The 16,456-nt window shown below is 54.1% G+C and overlaps 3 protein-coding genes across 15 annotated transcripts; 1 reads left to right on the forward strand and 2 right to left on the reverse strand.

The window, feature by feature from the left end:
* Positions 1-2,491: 2,491 nt before the first annotated feature.
* Positions 2,492-7,934, reverse strand: JMJD6 (jumonji domain containing 6, arginine demethylase and lysine hydroxylase). Of its 6 annotated transcripts, XM_028130496.2 has the most exons (7): positions 7,515-7,750; positions 6,669-7,057; positions 5,946-6,232; positions 5,034-5,131; positions 4,466-4,542; positions 3,668-3,806; positions 2,492-2,897 (listed from the first exon to the last, which is right to left on the reverse strand). In XM_028130496.2, the coding sequence occupies exons 1-7, from the start codon at positions 7,641-7,643 to the stop codon at positions 2,766-2,768; spliced, it is 1,251 nt and encodes a 416-aa protein (XP_027986297.1). In that variant the 5' UTR covers positions 7,644-7,750; the 3' UTR covers positions 2,492-2,765. The 6 variants fall into 6 exon arrangements, with proteins under 6 accessions (XP_027986297.1, XP_008153241.1, XP_054564887.1 ...); XM_008155019.3 differs by lacking the exon at positions 4,466-4,542 and having other exon boundaries at positions 4,996-5,131; positions 7,515-7,934; XM_054708912.1 differs by lacking the exon at positions 2,492-2,897 and having other exon boundaries at positions 3,674-3,806; positions 4,466-4,547; positions 4,996-5,131.
* Positions 7,935-8,008: 74 nt separating this feature from the next.
* METTL23 (methyltransferase like 23) lies at positions 8,009-12,980 on the forward strand. Of its 4 annotated transcripts, XM_054709850.1 has the most exons (6): positions 8,312-8,367; positions 9,948-10,004; positions 10,734-10,838; positions 12,066-12,303; positions 12,390-12,474; positions 12,607-12,980. In XM_054709850.1, the coding sequence occupies exons 2-6, from the start codon at positions 10,002-10,004 to the stop codon at positions 12,770-12,772; spliced, it is 597 nt and encodes a 198-aa protein (XP_054565825.1). In that variant the 5' UTR covers positions 8,312-8,367; positions 9,948-10,001; the 3' UTR covers positions 12,773-12,980. The 4 variants fall into 4 exon arrangements, with proteins under 4 accessions (XP_008153240.2, XP_054565827.1, XP_054565826.1 ...); XM_008155018.3 differs by lacking the exon at positions 9,948-10,004 and having other exon boundaries at positions 8,009-8,367; XM_054709852.1 differs by lacking the exon at positions 9,948-10,004 and having other exon boundaries at positions 8,271-8,367; positions 12,390-12,466; positions 12,607-12,669.
* Positions 12,766-16,383, reverse strand: SRSF2 (serine and arginine rich splicing factor 2). 5 transcript variants are annotated; one of them, XR_008554856.1, is made up of 5 exons: positions 15,776-16,378; positions 15,283-15,593; positions 14,181-14,282; positions 13,473-13,682; positions 12,766-12,854 (listed from the first exon to the last, which is right to left on the reverse strand). XR_008554856.1 is itself a non-coding variant. In XM_008155017.3 (3 exons), exons 1-2 carry the CDS (start codon positions 16,135-16,137, stop codon positions 15,290-15,292), a joined length of 666 nt encoding a protein of 221 aa, XP_008153239.1. In that variant the 5' UTR covers positions 16,138-16,378; the 3' UTR covers positions 13,222-14,282; positions 15,283-15,289. The 5 variants fall into 5 exon arrangements, 1 of the variants encoding a protein (XP_008153239.1); XR_008554855.1 differs by lacking the exon at positions 12,766-12,854 and adding an exon at positions 14,914-15,017 and having other exon boundaries at positions 13,222-13,682; positions 15,776-16,383; XR_008554857.1 differs by lacking the exon at positions 13,473-13,682 and having other exon boundaries at positions 12,769-12,854.
* Between the last annotated feature and the right edge of the window lie 73 nt (positions 16,384-16,456).

A 16,456-nucleotide genomic window follows, 5' to 3' on the forward strand; every position in this document is an offset into this window, starting at 1 on the left:
CCCGCCGCCCTCAGCACAAAGCGCGCTGCGGCACAGGCAGGCTTCTGGAATTCAGCTCCAATGGCCTGGGGTCGACTCCGTTTCCGTTCATCTCTTTGCGTAACTCTGATGCCTGGGCGGGTGGAGTGAGGGAGAGGAAGCCCACTGTCCTAGCTTCTCCAGGGTGTTTGCTGTGGCGAAGGCTGTCCGGGTCCATGGCAAACATAAAGCCGAATGTTGCAAAAAAACGAGGCCCCGGTTTTTGCTGAGGAAGCATTTCATGCCGTTGGCAAAACTGGGTGCTGGAGCCGACACCTGATGTGAGCCAAGATGCTAGACGGATGCTTCCTTTACACAGGAGGTGCACGCACGCCCTCGGCCGTGACAAACAGGATCCCGCAGCAGGGTGAGCTTAGCCCTGCTGCACCCTGACATCGAGGCCGGGGCGGGGAGTGTGAGGAACGACTCCACGTGGAACATGCACGGGCGGTGAGCACACGTGACCACTTATCTGTGGAACGGCCACACACGGCTCAAGGCATCGAAGCTGCCAATATGCCTGCCTCCTAGGCCGCACTTCTTACCACGTGTACGCAAAACTCCGGTTCCTCCCCACACGCCTGCCTAACGTCCTAACTCGCACCAGCGCGGAGCCTCCAATAAGACTGCAAAGCACTTATGCCAGCAACTTGCTTGCTGACCCTTCAGTACTAATTTACAGAGAAGCCACTGCTAAGCTGAGCATAAGCTAGACTGATAATCCTGTTCTTGACGACGATCTCATTCCCGTGAGCGGTAAGGGCTTCTGTGCAGGGCTCTACCTCGGCCGTCGGGCACAGAGCACACAGCAGCCCCTGCTGGGCAGGACGAGCACCTCGCACCGGGACAGCGCCTGGCACTGGAGCCGGTGCCGCCTGCCTGAGTGATTGACAGATGGGCCCAGCGTGAGCAATGTGCCTGTGTTTGGAGGCCCTCAGAGGCGTCACCCTAAGCATCGCAGTGGCTCTTGGAGCTGATGGAAAAGCCGTTGGTGCCTCTCATTCCCAGAGACCAGGGCCCTCTTGATGTCTTGGCTGTCCTGGGTCCCCAACTCTTTTTTTTTTTTTTTTATCCTCACCCAAGGGTATTTTTTCCATTGATTTTTAGAGAGTGGAAGACAGAGGGAAAGACAGAAATATTGATGCAACACATCGATTGGTTGCCTCCTGCATGAGCCAACCACCAGGGCCCAGGCTGGGGAGGAGTTTGCAACCAAGGTACATGCCCTTGACCAGAATCGAACCCGGAACCCTTCAGTCCACAGGCTGACGCACTGTCCACTGAGCCAAACCAGCTAGGGCAGGGTCCCCAACTCTTAATATGCCCCACTGCACTTCCCCATCAGTCGTTTAGTCCAAGATTCCTTCTCTCATGACCCAGCTTGTTGGTTTTAAAATCATCTGGAGAGTAGTCCCTAAAGCAGCTTGATGTTGTACGTTGTACCTTCACTTCACTGTTGTTGACCCCATTCACAGGAGCAGCTCACACCCGTGTGCCCACCTCCTACCTAGTCCCGATCGCCCGGCCCCACTCCACTCCTTTGTCCCCACCTCACCCCTGATCCATTATTTCCAGATGTTGATTATCAAAGAGGAATCACTTTGGCACCTTGGAAAAACAGGGTGGCTAATCTCTCCAGTTCACATCCCGCCGTCCCAGCCCTGCCCCGGCTCAGCACTGACCGGCTACCATGCCCCCTGGCGGCGAACAGCCTCTGCTTCTGTTTTCTTTTTTTTTTTTTTTTTATATTTTATTGATTTTTTTTTTTTTACAGAGAGGAAGGGAGAGGGACAGAGAGTCAGAAACATCGATGAGAGAGAAACATCGATCAGCTGCCTCCTGCACACCCCCCACTGGGGATGTGCCCGCAACCAAGGTACATGCCTTTGACCGGAATCGAACCTGGGACCTTTCAGTCCACAGGCTGATGCTCTATCCACTGAGCCACACCAGCCCGGGCTGCTTCTGTTTTCTTTACAGCAGTTGGGAGGAGCCGCTGTATGATGTAAGGAGGGTGAGTGTGATAGCCAGAGAGCAACATTGGGGGAAAGCTCAGAGCATTCCGAGGATGGCAAGAAAAGTTCTTTAAAAAGGAGGAGGAAAAAACAAACAAAAATAGAAAGGAGGAGGAGGAACACCACTCAGATAACACAGAGACTGCGGCCTCAGGGTTTGCCCTCACTGTCCTCCAAGCACAGACGTGGCCACCCTGTCCGGCGGGGGAGGGGAGAGCAGCACCAGGGCAGGGAGCGTGCGGTGTCTGGTCACCCGGCTCCCAGCAGCCTGGCAAAGTGGAAGAGCGGGCCCGCCTCGGGCTCTGGAGAAGATGCCAGGGAGTCCCCTCGCATTCCCCTTGTTAGGACTCCCATGCAGGGCACCCCATCGAGGGCACGCGGTGGAGTCACTACTGTCCCCCAGGACCACGACAAGGGGAGCAACACGCGAAGGTTCTGGTACTCTCAAAGGAAAAAAATTCAAAGATGTAAAATGCATTTTGTTTTTATTAAATAATGTACAGGGTTTCCTTGGCACCATCCACAGAGGTTCTTGCCTTTATGCATAAAACAAGCCACAAGCCATGGTAATCTGCATCGGTAGCCGACGAAAGAGCTACTGTAGCCAATGCTGAGTGGACCCATCCCTGGAGCGTCCTCCTCCTCGGCTCTCGCGGGCTCGCCGTGTGCAGAGCCCACAGGCCGCCCCCGGCCGGCCCTGGCCGCGGCGCTCTCGCCAGCAGGAGCTGGCGGTCACCTGGAGGAGCTGCGCTCCTTGCTCACGCAGTCGTCCTGGGAGGTGGTGTCCCCGTTCCCCATCATGCTGCAGGTCCTCCGCTTCTTCCTGCGGTGCATCGTCCCGTCGCCTTCAGAGCCCGTCTCACACTGGACACGGGAGAGAAAACAGCAGTTCAACCGGCGGAACCTCCGGCCTCAGGAGACGGCACTCGGTGGTCCAGTCCCCCAGAAGCCAAGCAGCCATGCGACGGCTCCACAGCGCCGTCCGAGTACCATCAGACCGAGAATCCCCATCTCCCCGCAGGGGGCAGTGCCCGCCCCGTGTTCTCTAACAGGAGGGGTCTCTGAGACCAGGACACCCCCCGAGAACATTGTCACCATTCGGAGGCTGCATCACGGAATTTCGCTCGACCAACACAGCCTGCTGCGTGAAGGTGAGCACCGCACGTAACGTCCATAAGACGCACCACCTCCCGCCGCGAGAAAGGACGGAACCAGTACAGCAGCAGCCACCAGACAGACGTCTCCTCTGCTACGGTGCAGACCCTCTCACCCAAGGATTCGGCAGCTTTCAGCAAGTCACCGAATTGGCTGGGTTTCTAGGCTCACAACGCACCACCCAGAGGGAAATCTGAACCCGGACCTTGAGGCCAGGATGCTGGGGCCTGAATTTCCCACCGCCGTCCGCCAGCCCGGAGGTCCTGGCCTGTCCTCACCGGATCGCAAGCACTCCTCTAACGGAGGCCACGGCACACAGCGAGGAGGCGGAGGCGGGCAGAGCCCCTCCGTGGCAGGAGGGAGCAGTGGTGGTTCCTGAAAGCGAAACGCTCCCCCGCTCTCTCCTCCTGCCTGGGAGGAGGGAGTCCCGGCTGCTTTCCCCGGGACCTCCCTGGAGGCCTGGTGGCGAGTGGGCTCACCTCCGAGTCCGAGTCCGACGAGCTGGAGCTGGAGGAGCTGGAGGAGTCGCTGGAGCTGTCGGAGGCGATCCCTGTGGATTCCTGAAGGTCAACCGAGTCGGCCAGGACCGCCAGCTCGGGGTGCTCCTGCTTCAAGATCCTGAGAGACAAGGAGCGCCGTTCTCAGTGCTGGGCCCGGCACCAGCCACAGGCACGCGCCCGGCTCCGCTGCGACCTGGCTCGGAGGCGCCGGGGACAGCAGGTGCCTGTTGGGAGCGAGGGCCGTCGCGTGGCAGGGACGCAGTCCACAGGCTCAGGCTTTTCCGGAAGGAACCCGAGCTCCGCATGCTCCGGCCACCAGCACCCCGGGCGGACGCACTGCCGCCTCACGGCCAGGTTTCCTGACTTAGTCACCTTTCCCCTGGGGAGGAAGGCTCTGCCTCATTTCCCTGCGCTTTCCTGGCTGATGTTGATGAACCTCCCTTTCCACAGCACAGCACAGCACTTAAGGATGGGCGTTGCACTGACAATGAAATCCTACTGGTGAGAGTAGACACCATCAGGCCTGTGAGAAGACGTACTGAGGATAAAGCGGAACTGAACTGGCCATCGGAGGCCGCAGCCCCCTGGGGACCTAACCGGGACCGGGACAGGGACACAGCCCTGCGGAGAAGGCCTACGGAACGGCCCACGGAGCAGGCGGCAGCCCACGGAGGGCGACGGGCCTCAGGTGCCCGGAGTCAGGGAGGACGAGGCCACCACCCTTGCTGGCCCTCTCAGCAGGGGGCTGAGCCCCGAACAAGCCAGAATCCCTCTTACCCCGAGAGCCGGTCCCTCCAGGTCAGGGTTGGGACACAGTGGCACGGGGTGGCTGGGGGTGGCTGGCACTGCCGTATCTGTTCTGTGGATAAACAGAGGAGCTAAGTCTCCAGGGCAGTGGCCTCACTCCTAAGAACTGAAGGGAGTAAGTTCAAACGGGAATAGTGCTTCTGGGTAAGGAAAAGAAACGAGCAAAATAAAACCCCCACAAAATGGCTCCTGTGCTAGTGAAGGGAAGCGCCGCACAGAACGTTCTAGCTCTGGGGAAAGCAAAAACAAAAGGGGAAACGACCCCGACGACGTGTTTGACGCTCTGATCAACGGTGCGGGGCCACCTGCTGCCGCGAGGCTGGGGCATCCTGAGAGCTAGCCCTGACCTTGACCCTCTCCCTGCACCTGCGCGCTCATCAGCCCCAGCTTCTGCCAGGCCCGCCTAAGCTCAGCCCATGGCATCGCAACGGCGGGCTCTTTCCGTTTTCTCTCTGGTAGAAATTGGAACAAAGCAAAAATAAGAAAATAATGGCTCTCACCTATACCATTTCCTGGACAACTTTGGTCTCCCTCTTACCGTCTTGTGCCATACAACAGGGAAGTTGGTGCTGCTGGCAAAATTCTGGGTGATGGCAATGGTGGTGTCAAGATTGAGGACAACATGCCACCAGCCTCCTGAAACCCAACAAGGAAACGGTTAAGTGGGCCGGGTTCTGTACCCATCGCTCTAGGACATCAACATTACAGAACATTGGACGTGAACTGCAGAGGCAGGGGTCGCTCCCAGCGGGCCACGGAGACGGGCAGGGCGGGCCTGCTGCTCCTGGCCCGGAGTCACGAAGGGCCCGCCGGGAAGTTTACTGGGGGGTGGCTGTGCCCACTCACTCTGGGTCGTCTATGGCTGCTTCCTGCTACTAGGGCAGAGCTGAGCGACTGCGACACAGGCCGCCTGGCCGGTGCCTGACGGGCTCTCTGGGCCTTGACAGAAGAGGTGTGTCCCCTCCTGCTAACTCACAGCCGGGACCCAAACTGAAGGCAGCACGTCCTCCAGCCTCCAGGAGGAGGACATCATCTGCAACACCTTTATTCCCAACTCTTGACCCATCAGAGGCATCAGGTATGGACGGTTTCCTGCCTCTAGGCTCTAGGTCACTATTCCTGGCTCAGCCCACCCGGTATGACACTGTATCAAGCCCCAAGTTAGAGAAACATGCGCAAGTCCCAGAACACACACAAGACACTGGGGAAACTAAGGATCAAAACGGGTAGGATCCGAAATACAGGAAGGTTATCAATAGCCACTATGTATCGAGGTGACAGTGGACAGCAGCGCCCCGAGCACCTGACAACACGGCAGCATTTCGCTGTCAGAGGCGGGCAGGCGGCCCTGTAGTCGGCATGGAGGGATTTCCTGGACTCACTCTCTAGTTCTGCTCCAAAAGGACAAATTACTAAACTCAGAGAGTCCTCTGCTTCAGTTCACCTGTACCTGGCACAAAGACAGTCTCTCCCGGCTTTTGCAGGATTTCTAGGGGCTTGAACTCGGGTGGCCAGGTTGGAAGCTGTGTCCGGGGATAGATGATCTTAAACCAGGTGATGGCTTCGTCCTGCTGGTTCCCCCCCTCGTCGCGGGTCACCTTGATGAGCTCCCGGGGCGTGCTGGTGGGGAACAGGCACCAGCGCTTGTGGCCCTGCACCAAGGCGTTCCAGGCGCTGGTGCCCAGAGGGTCGATGTGAATTCCGGTTCCGGAGCGCGGGGGCCCCATCACAAACCACCTACGGGACACAAACATCCAAGAAGTGAAGAGCAGTTTAACCACACACCCACATGCCACAAAGTAACAAGCTTGCATTTTCACACACTACACTGTGTCTTCTTTGTTTCAAAGACGACACACACTTTGGAACCTAGAAATGCTGAGTGAATTGTGGGTGGACAGTTCACTAATGAAAACAGGAAAACCACTAACGGGCCTCAGCGCTGGACTCACAACTTCCCTGGTAGATCAGTGGTTGTCTTCGGTTGCACGGCCGAATCACCTGGGAGCTTTCAGAAATCCCGACGCCCGGGCGGCACCCAGACCAATTCAACCAGTCTCTGGACCCCGGCGGGTTCCCAGTAACCCCCAAAGTAAGTCCCAGCTGCAGCCAAGGGGCAAGCACACACTGCTTTGTAAAAGGGGGGCTGGCTGAGCGGCCCACGGGGCTTTACCTGTAGGGGGGCCTGCGCTTCTCCCCTGCGTACTGGAAAAGGTCATCGGTGAAGAACTTGGGCACCTTGTAGTCTTCCAGAAGCTTCCTCCTCTTGGGGTGCTCGCCGTAGCTGCTGTCGAAGATGTACAGGGGGCTGTCGTCCCGGGTGCTCTCCATGTACTCGATGTAGTACTTCATCTTCATCTTCACCGAGTAGCCGTCATTGTCCTCCCCGCACTTGAACTTCTGGTTGCGGTACTTCCTCTTCAGGCGCTCCAGAGTCCATTTCTCCTGCGCGGACCAGCCCTCCTGGGCGTTCAGCAGAACCACGGGCTTGTAAGGCCTTTCGTATCGCTCCACAAAGTCTTCCACCGAGAGCTGCAAGGCGTCCGCCCGCTCCACGTTATCCTGAGGGGAGCAGAAAGGATCTCCCCAGTTTTAAAAAATCAGGCAACTGCAGGTGTCCCCAGGGCCAACTAGCAGTGCCACACCGAAGGAGCCAGCTTTTTGTTCTGGCTTCTCCTGGGGTGGGGGTGGGGTGGGGTGGGGTGGGGTGGGGGAAGGACCTGCGCGCGTGCCGGTACCACGCACCCAGAGCCACCGCACCAAGGGCGGCTTCGCATCTCCCACTCGGGGCCTTTGACAGCCAGGCCCCCGCGGGTCCGGCCGTCCAAGAGGATCAAGGAGCCACAGGCCTTCTCTCTGAGGGCGCCAAAGCCGTGAGAGGGCGGCAGCCCGGGCAGGGGAGAAAGAAGGCCCTCCCGGCCCCGGGACCCCGGGGTGCGGCGCGGGCGGACTGTGCCCGGGGGAGAGATGCGCGGCCGCTGGGAGCCCCGGGCCCGGCCCGCGATGCCCGCGCGCTCACCGCCACGGCCGCCGGGTTCAGCGAGAAGCTCTCGTAGTAATTGTGGCGGGTCCAGTCCAGCGAGTCCTTCAGCTCCGGGCGCGCACTCCGCTTGGCCTCGCGGATCCGCTTCTTGCTCTTGTGGTTCATCCTGCGAGGGTCCCCAGCGAGTTCCGCGACGCCCGCCGCGCAGCCCGCCTCCGGCCACCAACGCGCTCCCGGCCCGGCCCCGGCGACGGCCGTACTGCAACGCCCTCCGCTCGGGCCCGGCGCCTTTAAAGTCGCCTTCCAGAAAATTCACTCCCCAACCACCTCCCGGGCCACGGGTTGGGCGTGCGGCTGCCGTCTTCCCCGCCCCCCGGCCGCTCGCGGCCCGCCATTGGCCTCGGCGCCCGCAGGGCCCTCCTTCACAGACGCCGGGTTTCTGCCATGTTGGGAAGGTCGGGCTGCCGAGGCACCGCCCCCGCGGCCGGCTTCCTGTGCGTCACTTCCGGCAGCGCCGCCTGTCTGCAGCCGACTTCCGCCGGCGTGCCGCGCGGGCCTCGTGTTCTGTGTCCCAGTTGCCTGGCTCCGGGTCTGTCCTCCCGGTGCTGCCGCTCCGCCGGAGGGGTGCTCCCCCTTTCTTGCTGAGGGTTTTAGGGGCCCGACGGGCCCGCGTGGCGCCGGGGAAGCGGCCCAGCCGGCCCCGGGGCCTCGCGCGCGCAGCCTGGCGGCCCGGCGCCCTCCGCTGCTGCCGGCCCTCCCGGGAGCCACCGACTCCTCGCTGGGCGGCCGTGACCTCCGAGGGCATGTGTTCCGGGCCCAGCGCTTTCGGTTCTCGGAGGAGCCGGGCCTGGGAGCGGAGGGGGCCATGCTGGAGGTCCGCGTCCCGCAGGTGCGTGCAGCGGCACCCGCCCGAAGGCGCTGCGGCCCTGGGCGCCCTGGCTTAGGAGCGGTTCTCAGCCCACCGAGGAGGAGGGGGCGGAGGGGGGTGTGGGTCCGGCTTCCTGCCTTTAGGATGGACCACAGCGAAAGGTTTGGTGTGAAGCCTTTGGCATATTACGTCTTTCAGGAAGGAATCTGGGGACCCTGCCAGGAGGGAGCTAATCCACTCCGACTGTTTCCTGCCAGAAAAGTGGCATTTTTAACACTAATATTTTCTTGGATCTCGTTGAAGGGCTTCTTAACTAAGCTTCATCTGGGAACGGGAGCTCCAACCCTCACTGACCAAGTAAAGTTTTGGGGTTGGCACTCATTTCCTTTGAGCTCACGAATGTACCAAAGCTCAGTAATTGTACCTTATATGCGTCCGGTTTTTCAAAGCATTTTCACGTTGCAGTCTTTATTTGTTTTTAACAGCAGCCTGTGACATAGTAACCGTTTAAAGATGAAACACAGCCCTGACCGATTTGGCTCAGTGGACAGAGCGTCGGCCTGCGGACTCAAGGGTCTAAGATTCAATTCCGGTCAAGGGCATGTGCCTTGGTTGCGGGCACATCCCCAGTAGGGGGTGTGCAGGAGGCAGCTGATCAATATTTCTCTCTCATTGATGTTTCTAACTATCCCTCTCCCTTCCTCTCTGTAAAAAAATCAATAAGATATATTAAAAAAAAGATGAAACACAGCTTAAGTGGAACCCATTTCTGACAGTTGCTAATGCCTTCACGTTGAAATACCCATTTGGATTTCTTCCCAGTTTTAGGAAGTGAACATATTCCCTGTAAGAATAGAGGCCCCTTTTTTATTTTTATTTTTTAATAGATTTTTATTGATTTCAGAGAGGAAGGGAAAGGTAGAAACATCAATGATGAGAGAGAATCATTGATCGGCTGCGTCCTGCACGCCCCCTACTGGGGATCCAGCCCGCTACCTGGGCATGTGCCCTTGACCGGAATCGAACCCGTGACCCTTCAGTCCCAGGCCGATGCTCTATCCACTGAGCCACCCCGACCGGGGCTGGGCCCCTTTTCTTTACACCCAAATCTGCACAACTCTGGTCAGAAATCCCCCATTGTCCGCCTGGGTGAAGTCTCCAGGGCAGGCGTTTTTGCTCTCATTCACCCTGCAGCCCTACAGGTAGGACAGGCACTCACGTTTGTGGAGTGGATTCGGTTCAGACCTTAGCTCCTTCACCTTTGTCACTTTTACTTCAGCCCCTTTCTGCCCCCCTCTAGGGGCACCCTCTGCTCCAGGAGACAGACCTGCGGTGTTGCAGTGTTTGACGATAGCTAACTTGGCTCCTTTTGTGCCTGGCACTGTGCTAAGTAGTTGGCATTGAATCTTCCTATTAACCCAGTGAGGTAGTATTGTGTGATTGAGGAACCTGACCACAGACTTAATGACTTGAGTGAGGTCACACAGCTGGTAAAGTCCAGATCTGGAGTTGGAACTCGGGCAGACTCATTTCAGAGTTGTGAGCTATGTTCTCTTGCCTCTCTAAATACCACGCTCTCACAGTTCTCTGCTTTTTCAAAGGCTTTGTAAGCTGCCCGCCTTCCCAGCTCCTTCGAGGGGATATAAAACTGCCATATGGTAAGCACTCTTCACACGTTTATTCATTCAACAAGCATTTATTCAGAGACTCGTGGCCACTCAAACCTCTTCAAGGCTGTCTTCCTAGGACCACATTGTTTCTCATTAGCACACCAAGTTATGCCTGTGCTTAGAACCCTCCAATACCTTCTTGCATTAAAAAAAAAAAGGGGGGGGGGGGGAGCTACACTTCTGTGGCCTGTAAGAGGGCATAGTTTGGTCCCCACCTCCCCGTGACCGCTGTTTGCACTACACAACCCTGCCTCCAACCCCTCCGCCTGTGCTCTCTGTTGTCCAGCAAGAGGCTTAGTTCCTGGTTCCCGGCCTTTGAATCACCCTCTCCCCTATCTAGTGCAGCCACCTTGTGGTCATTGTCCTCCCCCCCACACACACACATTACTCTCACATCACCGCGTTTATGTGTTGTGCTTATAGGATTATCATGAACCAAAAATATCTTTGCTTACTTGCTGCCGGTCTCTCCCTAGTAGGGTACATATGCTCCATGAGTTACATCCTCAGCCTAGAAGTCATTAAGCTACGAGTCTGAATAAATGCTTGTTGAATGAATGAATGAAGAGTGCTTACCACATGGTATAGCAGTTTTATCCCCCCTTCCCCCGCAATAGGATGTGAATTGGAGAGCAGGGAAATGTCAGTCAGGGACTCAGTAATTGCTGTGTTAAGTATTCCAGTAGATGAGTTATTTTGTACAAAAATTCTTTTCAGGTCCTGCATCTTCAGTATGGAATGTACGTTTGGCCCTGTGCTGTAGTCCTGGCCCAGTACCTGTGGTTTCATAGAAGATCCCTGCCAGGCAAGGCTATCTTAGAGGTACATGTGTCTTTGAGGTTTCAAGCACGCTGTGCTCAGATTGAAGTCTACATGCTTGATATTTTGGCTTTTGTTAAATACAGGGTGGGGCAAAGTAGGTTTACAGCTGTATGAAAAGTTTCTTCTTATATTATTTTCCATACTGCAAACCTACTTTTGCCCCAGTATTTTAAAATCGGGGTAACTTGGCCAGCTTTTAAGGCATGCGAGTTGAGAATGATTTTTACATTTGTAAGACTGTTTAAAAAAATGTGGCCCACCAAGACTAAAACATCTACTGTCTGGCCCTTTAGTTGCTGTGGGCCCTTATTCCGTGAAGCCCAGTGACTGATTTGGCACGGAAGCAGTCATTAAGGACATCTTCCTAGGGTATCCCAACAGGGTCATTTGGGCTCTAACACACCCATCCTCAAACTGGAAATGGGAAGCTTTTATTTCAATCAAGGGAATGCAAAGGCATTCCTTGGCATTGCTCATGGTTTAAAATGTCACCTTAAACCAATCAGAAAATCCCCTTTTGTAGGAAGTCACATTGTAGACCTGTCAGGCTTTATTCACATGAAAACAATTAAAATCAGTAACTAGCCGAAACCGGTTTGGCTCAGTGGATAGAGCATCGGCCTGCGGACTCAAGGGTCCCAGGTTCGATTCCGGTCAAGGGCATGTACCTTGGTTGCGGGCACATCCCCAGTAGGGGGTGTGCAAGAGGCAGCTGATCGATGTTTCTCTCTCATCGATGTTTCTGTCTATCCCTCTCTCTTCCTCTCTGTAAAAAATTAATAAAATATATTAAAAAAAAAAAATCAGTAACTGGCTGTGGGTGTAGTCCCCCGGGAGCTCCTAGAGGCAGCAATCCCTACAGTTAACTCCTTTGAGAACTGAAAACGACAGAGAAGTGCCCCAAGACAACTTCTCTGGGCATGTTAAGCAATGAAATGCCTAAGACACACGGACTTTGGAAGCACTAGGTCAGTTGCAGAATACAGGGCCCTGTATGGGACTATAACTGCAATTTGACCCAATTAAGAGGAATCACACAGGCTCTTGCCATAAATTCAAAGCCCAAGGTTTCTACAGTTAAGGCAGTGTTTGAATTATGGTATGTTTTATAGACATAAGCTCAAATACACACTGCTCACAAGGATGAAATGGAACTGTCTGCTAAGATCCAAATTCTTTGCAGTTCTAGGCAGAAACTTTGAAATGTCATCTTTTTAAACTTACTAGATTGGAGCTGGAGTGAGCCTTCCAGGAATTGTAGCTGCAAAATGTGGTGCCGAGGTAATACTGTCCGACAGTTCAGAGCTGCCTCACTGCCTAGAAATCTGTCAGCAAAGCTGCCAAATGAATAACCTGCCACAGGTGCGTGTTGTAGGACTCACGTGGGGCCACCTGTCTCTGGACCTTCTGGCTTTGCCAGCCCTAGACATTATTCTTGCAGCTGATGTGTTCTTTGAACCAGAAGGTAACTTTTTTTCCTTAATAGCCAATTTGGCCTGATACACAATGTAAGTAGAAAGTCTCTAACATTAATAAGCCCTTTCTTCCCAGACTTTGAAGACATTTTAACTACAGTCTACTTCCTGATGCAGAAGAACCCCAAGGTCCAATTGTGGTCTACTTACCAGGTAAGAAGGTAAGCCAAGCTAATCCTGGTTTATTCATTTCATTAAGTTAAATTAAGCCTTAGTAACCCAATGCCAAAGGATAACATGAAAAAACATCTGAAGCCAAACAGGAAAATAATTTTAGAAACTTTATTTTTCAGTGCTGACTGGTCACTTGAAGCTTTGATCTACAAGTGGGATATGAAATGTGTCCACATTCCTCTGGTGTCTTTTGATGCAGACAAGGAAGATATAGCAGAATCTGCCCTTCCAGGAAGACATACTGTTGAAATGCTGGTTATCTCCTTTGCAAAGGACAGTCTGTGAGTTACACCTACAAGCTGTTTTGGGACAATGTCGATACCGATTAGCAACCTGGCATGCCCGTGAGGATCCAGACCACTTCAGCCTGAGAGTATAAGCAATGGGTGTAAAGATGGTCAGATCTATTGGCTTTAGGACTGTGATGTGTCATCTAGACAGTACTTGTGGGATACATAGCCATGGAAACAAAAATAAAACACCTAGTTAAGGACTCAAGTTGTTCCTAAGTCATTAAAATAGGGCATCCATTAGGTCATGAGAAAGGAGTAGCCACAACCCGTGTGCTACCACAGAGCATCAATTTTAGGGATAGTTGACGAACTGGCAAAAAAAAAAAAAAAAAAAAAAATCAGCTAAGCATTTCACTTTGATACCATACAGTAACGTTCACAAGAAAATGGCACAGGTCTTTCAAACAAAGGGAGGAAAAAAGACCGAGACATATTCTGAGAAAAGCTAACACCAAGAAAACATTTTTAATTAAACTATAGAAACAATGGTTATAGTACAGAATATTTATGAGCAAAAAAAAAAAAAAAGATACACCATGTTTTAAGTACTTACAAAGTTACAAACCATTTGCTTCCTTAACATTTTTCATATTTCAAGTTCATACATGAAGATGATCATTTTTACCATTTGGTGGAGTGGGGGGTAGAAAAAAAAAAAAAGGGTGTATTTATCATCAGCTAGATGTGCTCACTGTATGCTCCGTTATCTATATGCAAGGCCCGGGTGACTGGAAGTGCAGTTGTCAGGCATTTTAATAAACTGGACAGCCATTTGTTTCTGCACGACAAGGCATCTTTACACAGGAGCAATCGGGAGAAAACAGGAAACAGCCAAGCACTCTGCACTGCAACACGCCACCTTAACAGCTAACCAGCATTACTCAACTGCTACACAACTGCGCCTAGTGCACAAAAATACATAAGAGAAGAGATTAGAATTGTGTTTGGTAAACAATCCTTTCAAAAAATCAAGTCTTTTCACCTGAAAAGTCTTTATACAAGTTTAGGTTCAGATTACCATTTAGATCTGAAGGTAAATAACATGCACAAATTTACACCAACTTTTGTAGGGTTTTAACTCTAAGGAATGAAGGCAATGCTGAGTCAATCTCTTGACAGCTTTAGGCTGTGCGTAATGGCTGCACGTTTCCTTAAAAGTCAGGAGGCCACAAATTAGGTTACCAATCTGTTTAATTTCAAACAAAAAAAGTCAGCACTATATAAACAAAAAGGAAATTTTACCTCAAATATCCAAGCCAATAATGAAATCTGAAGTCGTTCACCTTACTAAATTACAAGAAATTTGAATAACAGCAACAAAATGGCACATAAAATGAAGTTTGCCACCTGAGGCAAAGCTTAAAACAAGTAAAAAGTTAGACAAAATGTCACAAAATAACCTTTTCAATAGCCAGTTGCTTGTTCCAAGGCAGGACTCTTTGATGGACTGAGCATGTGGTCCTTTTCCTCCAGGTTTTCTGTTATGTTGCTTGTCGACACATCTAGGTTTGAAAAGAAATTAAGTTCAGTTTACCTTCCATTACTGCGAAGTCACCCAAAGCGCACATGGTTTCAATTTCAGGCTTGTACTCACTAAGGCTCTGGTGAAACAAGTAGGTTACAGAAAGGTTCCACCCAGCCATTCTCACAAATTTTTAAGGCCCAAATTAGGAAATTTTCGTATCAGCATTTACAAATTTGTGCATTCTTGGCCAAATAACCAAGGTGAAAAATCGTTAAGGGGGAAGGGGGGGAAGAAAAGAAAAGGGGGAGGAAGGGGGGCTGTATCCAAACAAAAAACAACTTGAAATCAGAAAAGTAACCTATATTTTGAGATAAATTTAGTTTTCAAACAAAACATTTGGCAATTGAGAATAAGGCTTTAATATCTGAGCTACTTAGGGCCCTTCCTTTTAAAAAACAGGACCAAACAATTTGAGAGTTAAAGACACACTATCCTTTCCCCACCCAGCGCAATACCTGTAAACTTTTTTGGGTTCCAAAAGTTCATTGCTGCTTTTTGCAATTCGTTTGCCACATCCACTAGAATAGTGAGTCCCAGTCAGCACAACAATAGTTGAGCTGATTGCTTTCTCTACGAGGATAGTGCATCTTTAACATTTAAAGACAAACCTGCTCCAATACACGCCCACAGAAACTGGTCCCTGGAGGATCAGCCAAATCAGTTAAAATCTGCAATACTGGCCAATATTCTTTTATCAAACAGGAGACCGCAGCTTTAAAGGGGAAAATGCAGACGTTGGATAAAAACAGCAAGAAATAGTCATTTTCATTAATAGGTCTCAAACAGTTTACGAAACAGCCACCATCATCTAAGCTCACACACATCCTTCCTGCAGACCCCTCACTTCCGCTCACTCCCGGCGCTGAGCGCAGAGCGGCTCCTAACGAACTCGGGAGTCGCCCTCCGGCGGGCGCGGACGGAACCCTACTCACACCCCACCGAGCCGGGTCATGTGCCTCGGACCCCGTGGGCATTACCGTTTGCTTAAGAGGACACGGCTCCCTCCTCTTCAGGCGACTTGGGGGGGCTCTTGGACCGCGACCTGGACTTGGACTCCCTCTTGGACACGGGCGGGGGACTCCTGGACCGTGACCTGGACCGAGACCGCGAGCGAGATCTGGACACGGAGGACGACTTGGACTTGGATCTTCGCGCCGACCTGGACTTGGAGGTGGACCGAGACCTCGAGCGAGTGCGAGACCGAGACTTGGAGCGGCTGTAGCGAGATCGACTGCGGGACCGGGACCGGCTCCGACTCCGGGATCGGCTGCGGCGGCGCCGCCTGGGGCTGAGGGCGGAAGCGAGAGGCGCGTCAGGCCCCGCGATCCGGCCGCGCCCCGCCCGCCCGCCATTATCTCAACGCGCCGCCATTTCCCGGTCGCGAGCCGGGGTCGCCCAGGCCCGGGGCCGCCCGCCACCACGTGTCCCCGCGCACCTTTGTGAGTCAGCCCGGGGCCCCTCCCCAATTACCTGCGGCTCCGGCGTCCGTAGCCACCACCCCCGTACCTGCGGGGTGGCGGTCCCCGGCGGCTGTGGTGCGAGTCCGGCGGACGGCCGTAGCGCGCCATCTGCACGCGCAGCTCGCGGCCGTCCAGCACGGCCCCGTCCATGGCGTCCATGGCGTCTTCGGCGTCGCGCTTGTCGTGGAAGCGGACGAAGGCGAAGCCGCGGGACTCCTTAGTGTAGCGGTCCCGCGGGATGTACACGTCGCCGACGCGCCCGTACTTCTCGAAGACGCGCCTCAGGGTGTCGGGCGAGGTGCGGTAGGTCAGGTTGTCCACCTTGAGGGAGGTCATGCCCTCCACATCGGGAGGCGGGCGGCCGTAACTCATGGCCCTGGAGCGTCGGCCAGGCCCTGCGACTGCGCGCCGAGAAACGAACGCCCTGGGCGGGCCCGCGCGTTCCGCAGGGGCGGCGGCGGCTTCCTCAGACTAGCTCAGCTCCACGCCGCGCCTCTCCTCCGGCAGTTGGCTTCCGCGTGGGACCGTTTCTGAGAAGCCGACTGACGGACCGAGCAACCACCCACCGAAGCACAGAAGCAACTGGGCGAGTATGCGGCCCCAGTGCCCATTTATATTCCCCCTCACAAAATGGCGCCCGCGCCACCCAGAAATGAGCCCTCTGATTGGCTGGTCCCGCAACGTCCCTGCC

This window comes from Eptesicus fuscus, chromosome 20, assembly GCF_027574615.1.
Source record: "Eptesicus fuscus isolate TK198812 chromosome 20, DD_ASM_mEF_20220401, whole genome shotgun sequence".
In the NCBI taxonomy this organism is placed as follows: Eukaryota; Metazoa; Chordata; class Mammalia; order Chiroptera; family Vespertilionidae; genus Eptesicus; species Eptesicus fuscus.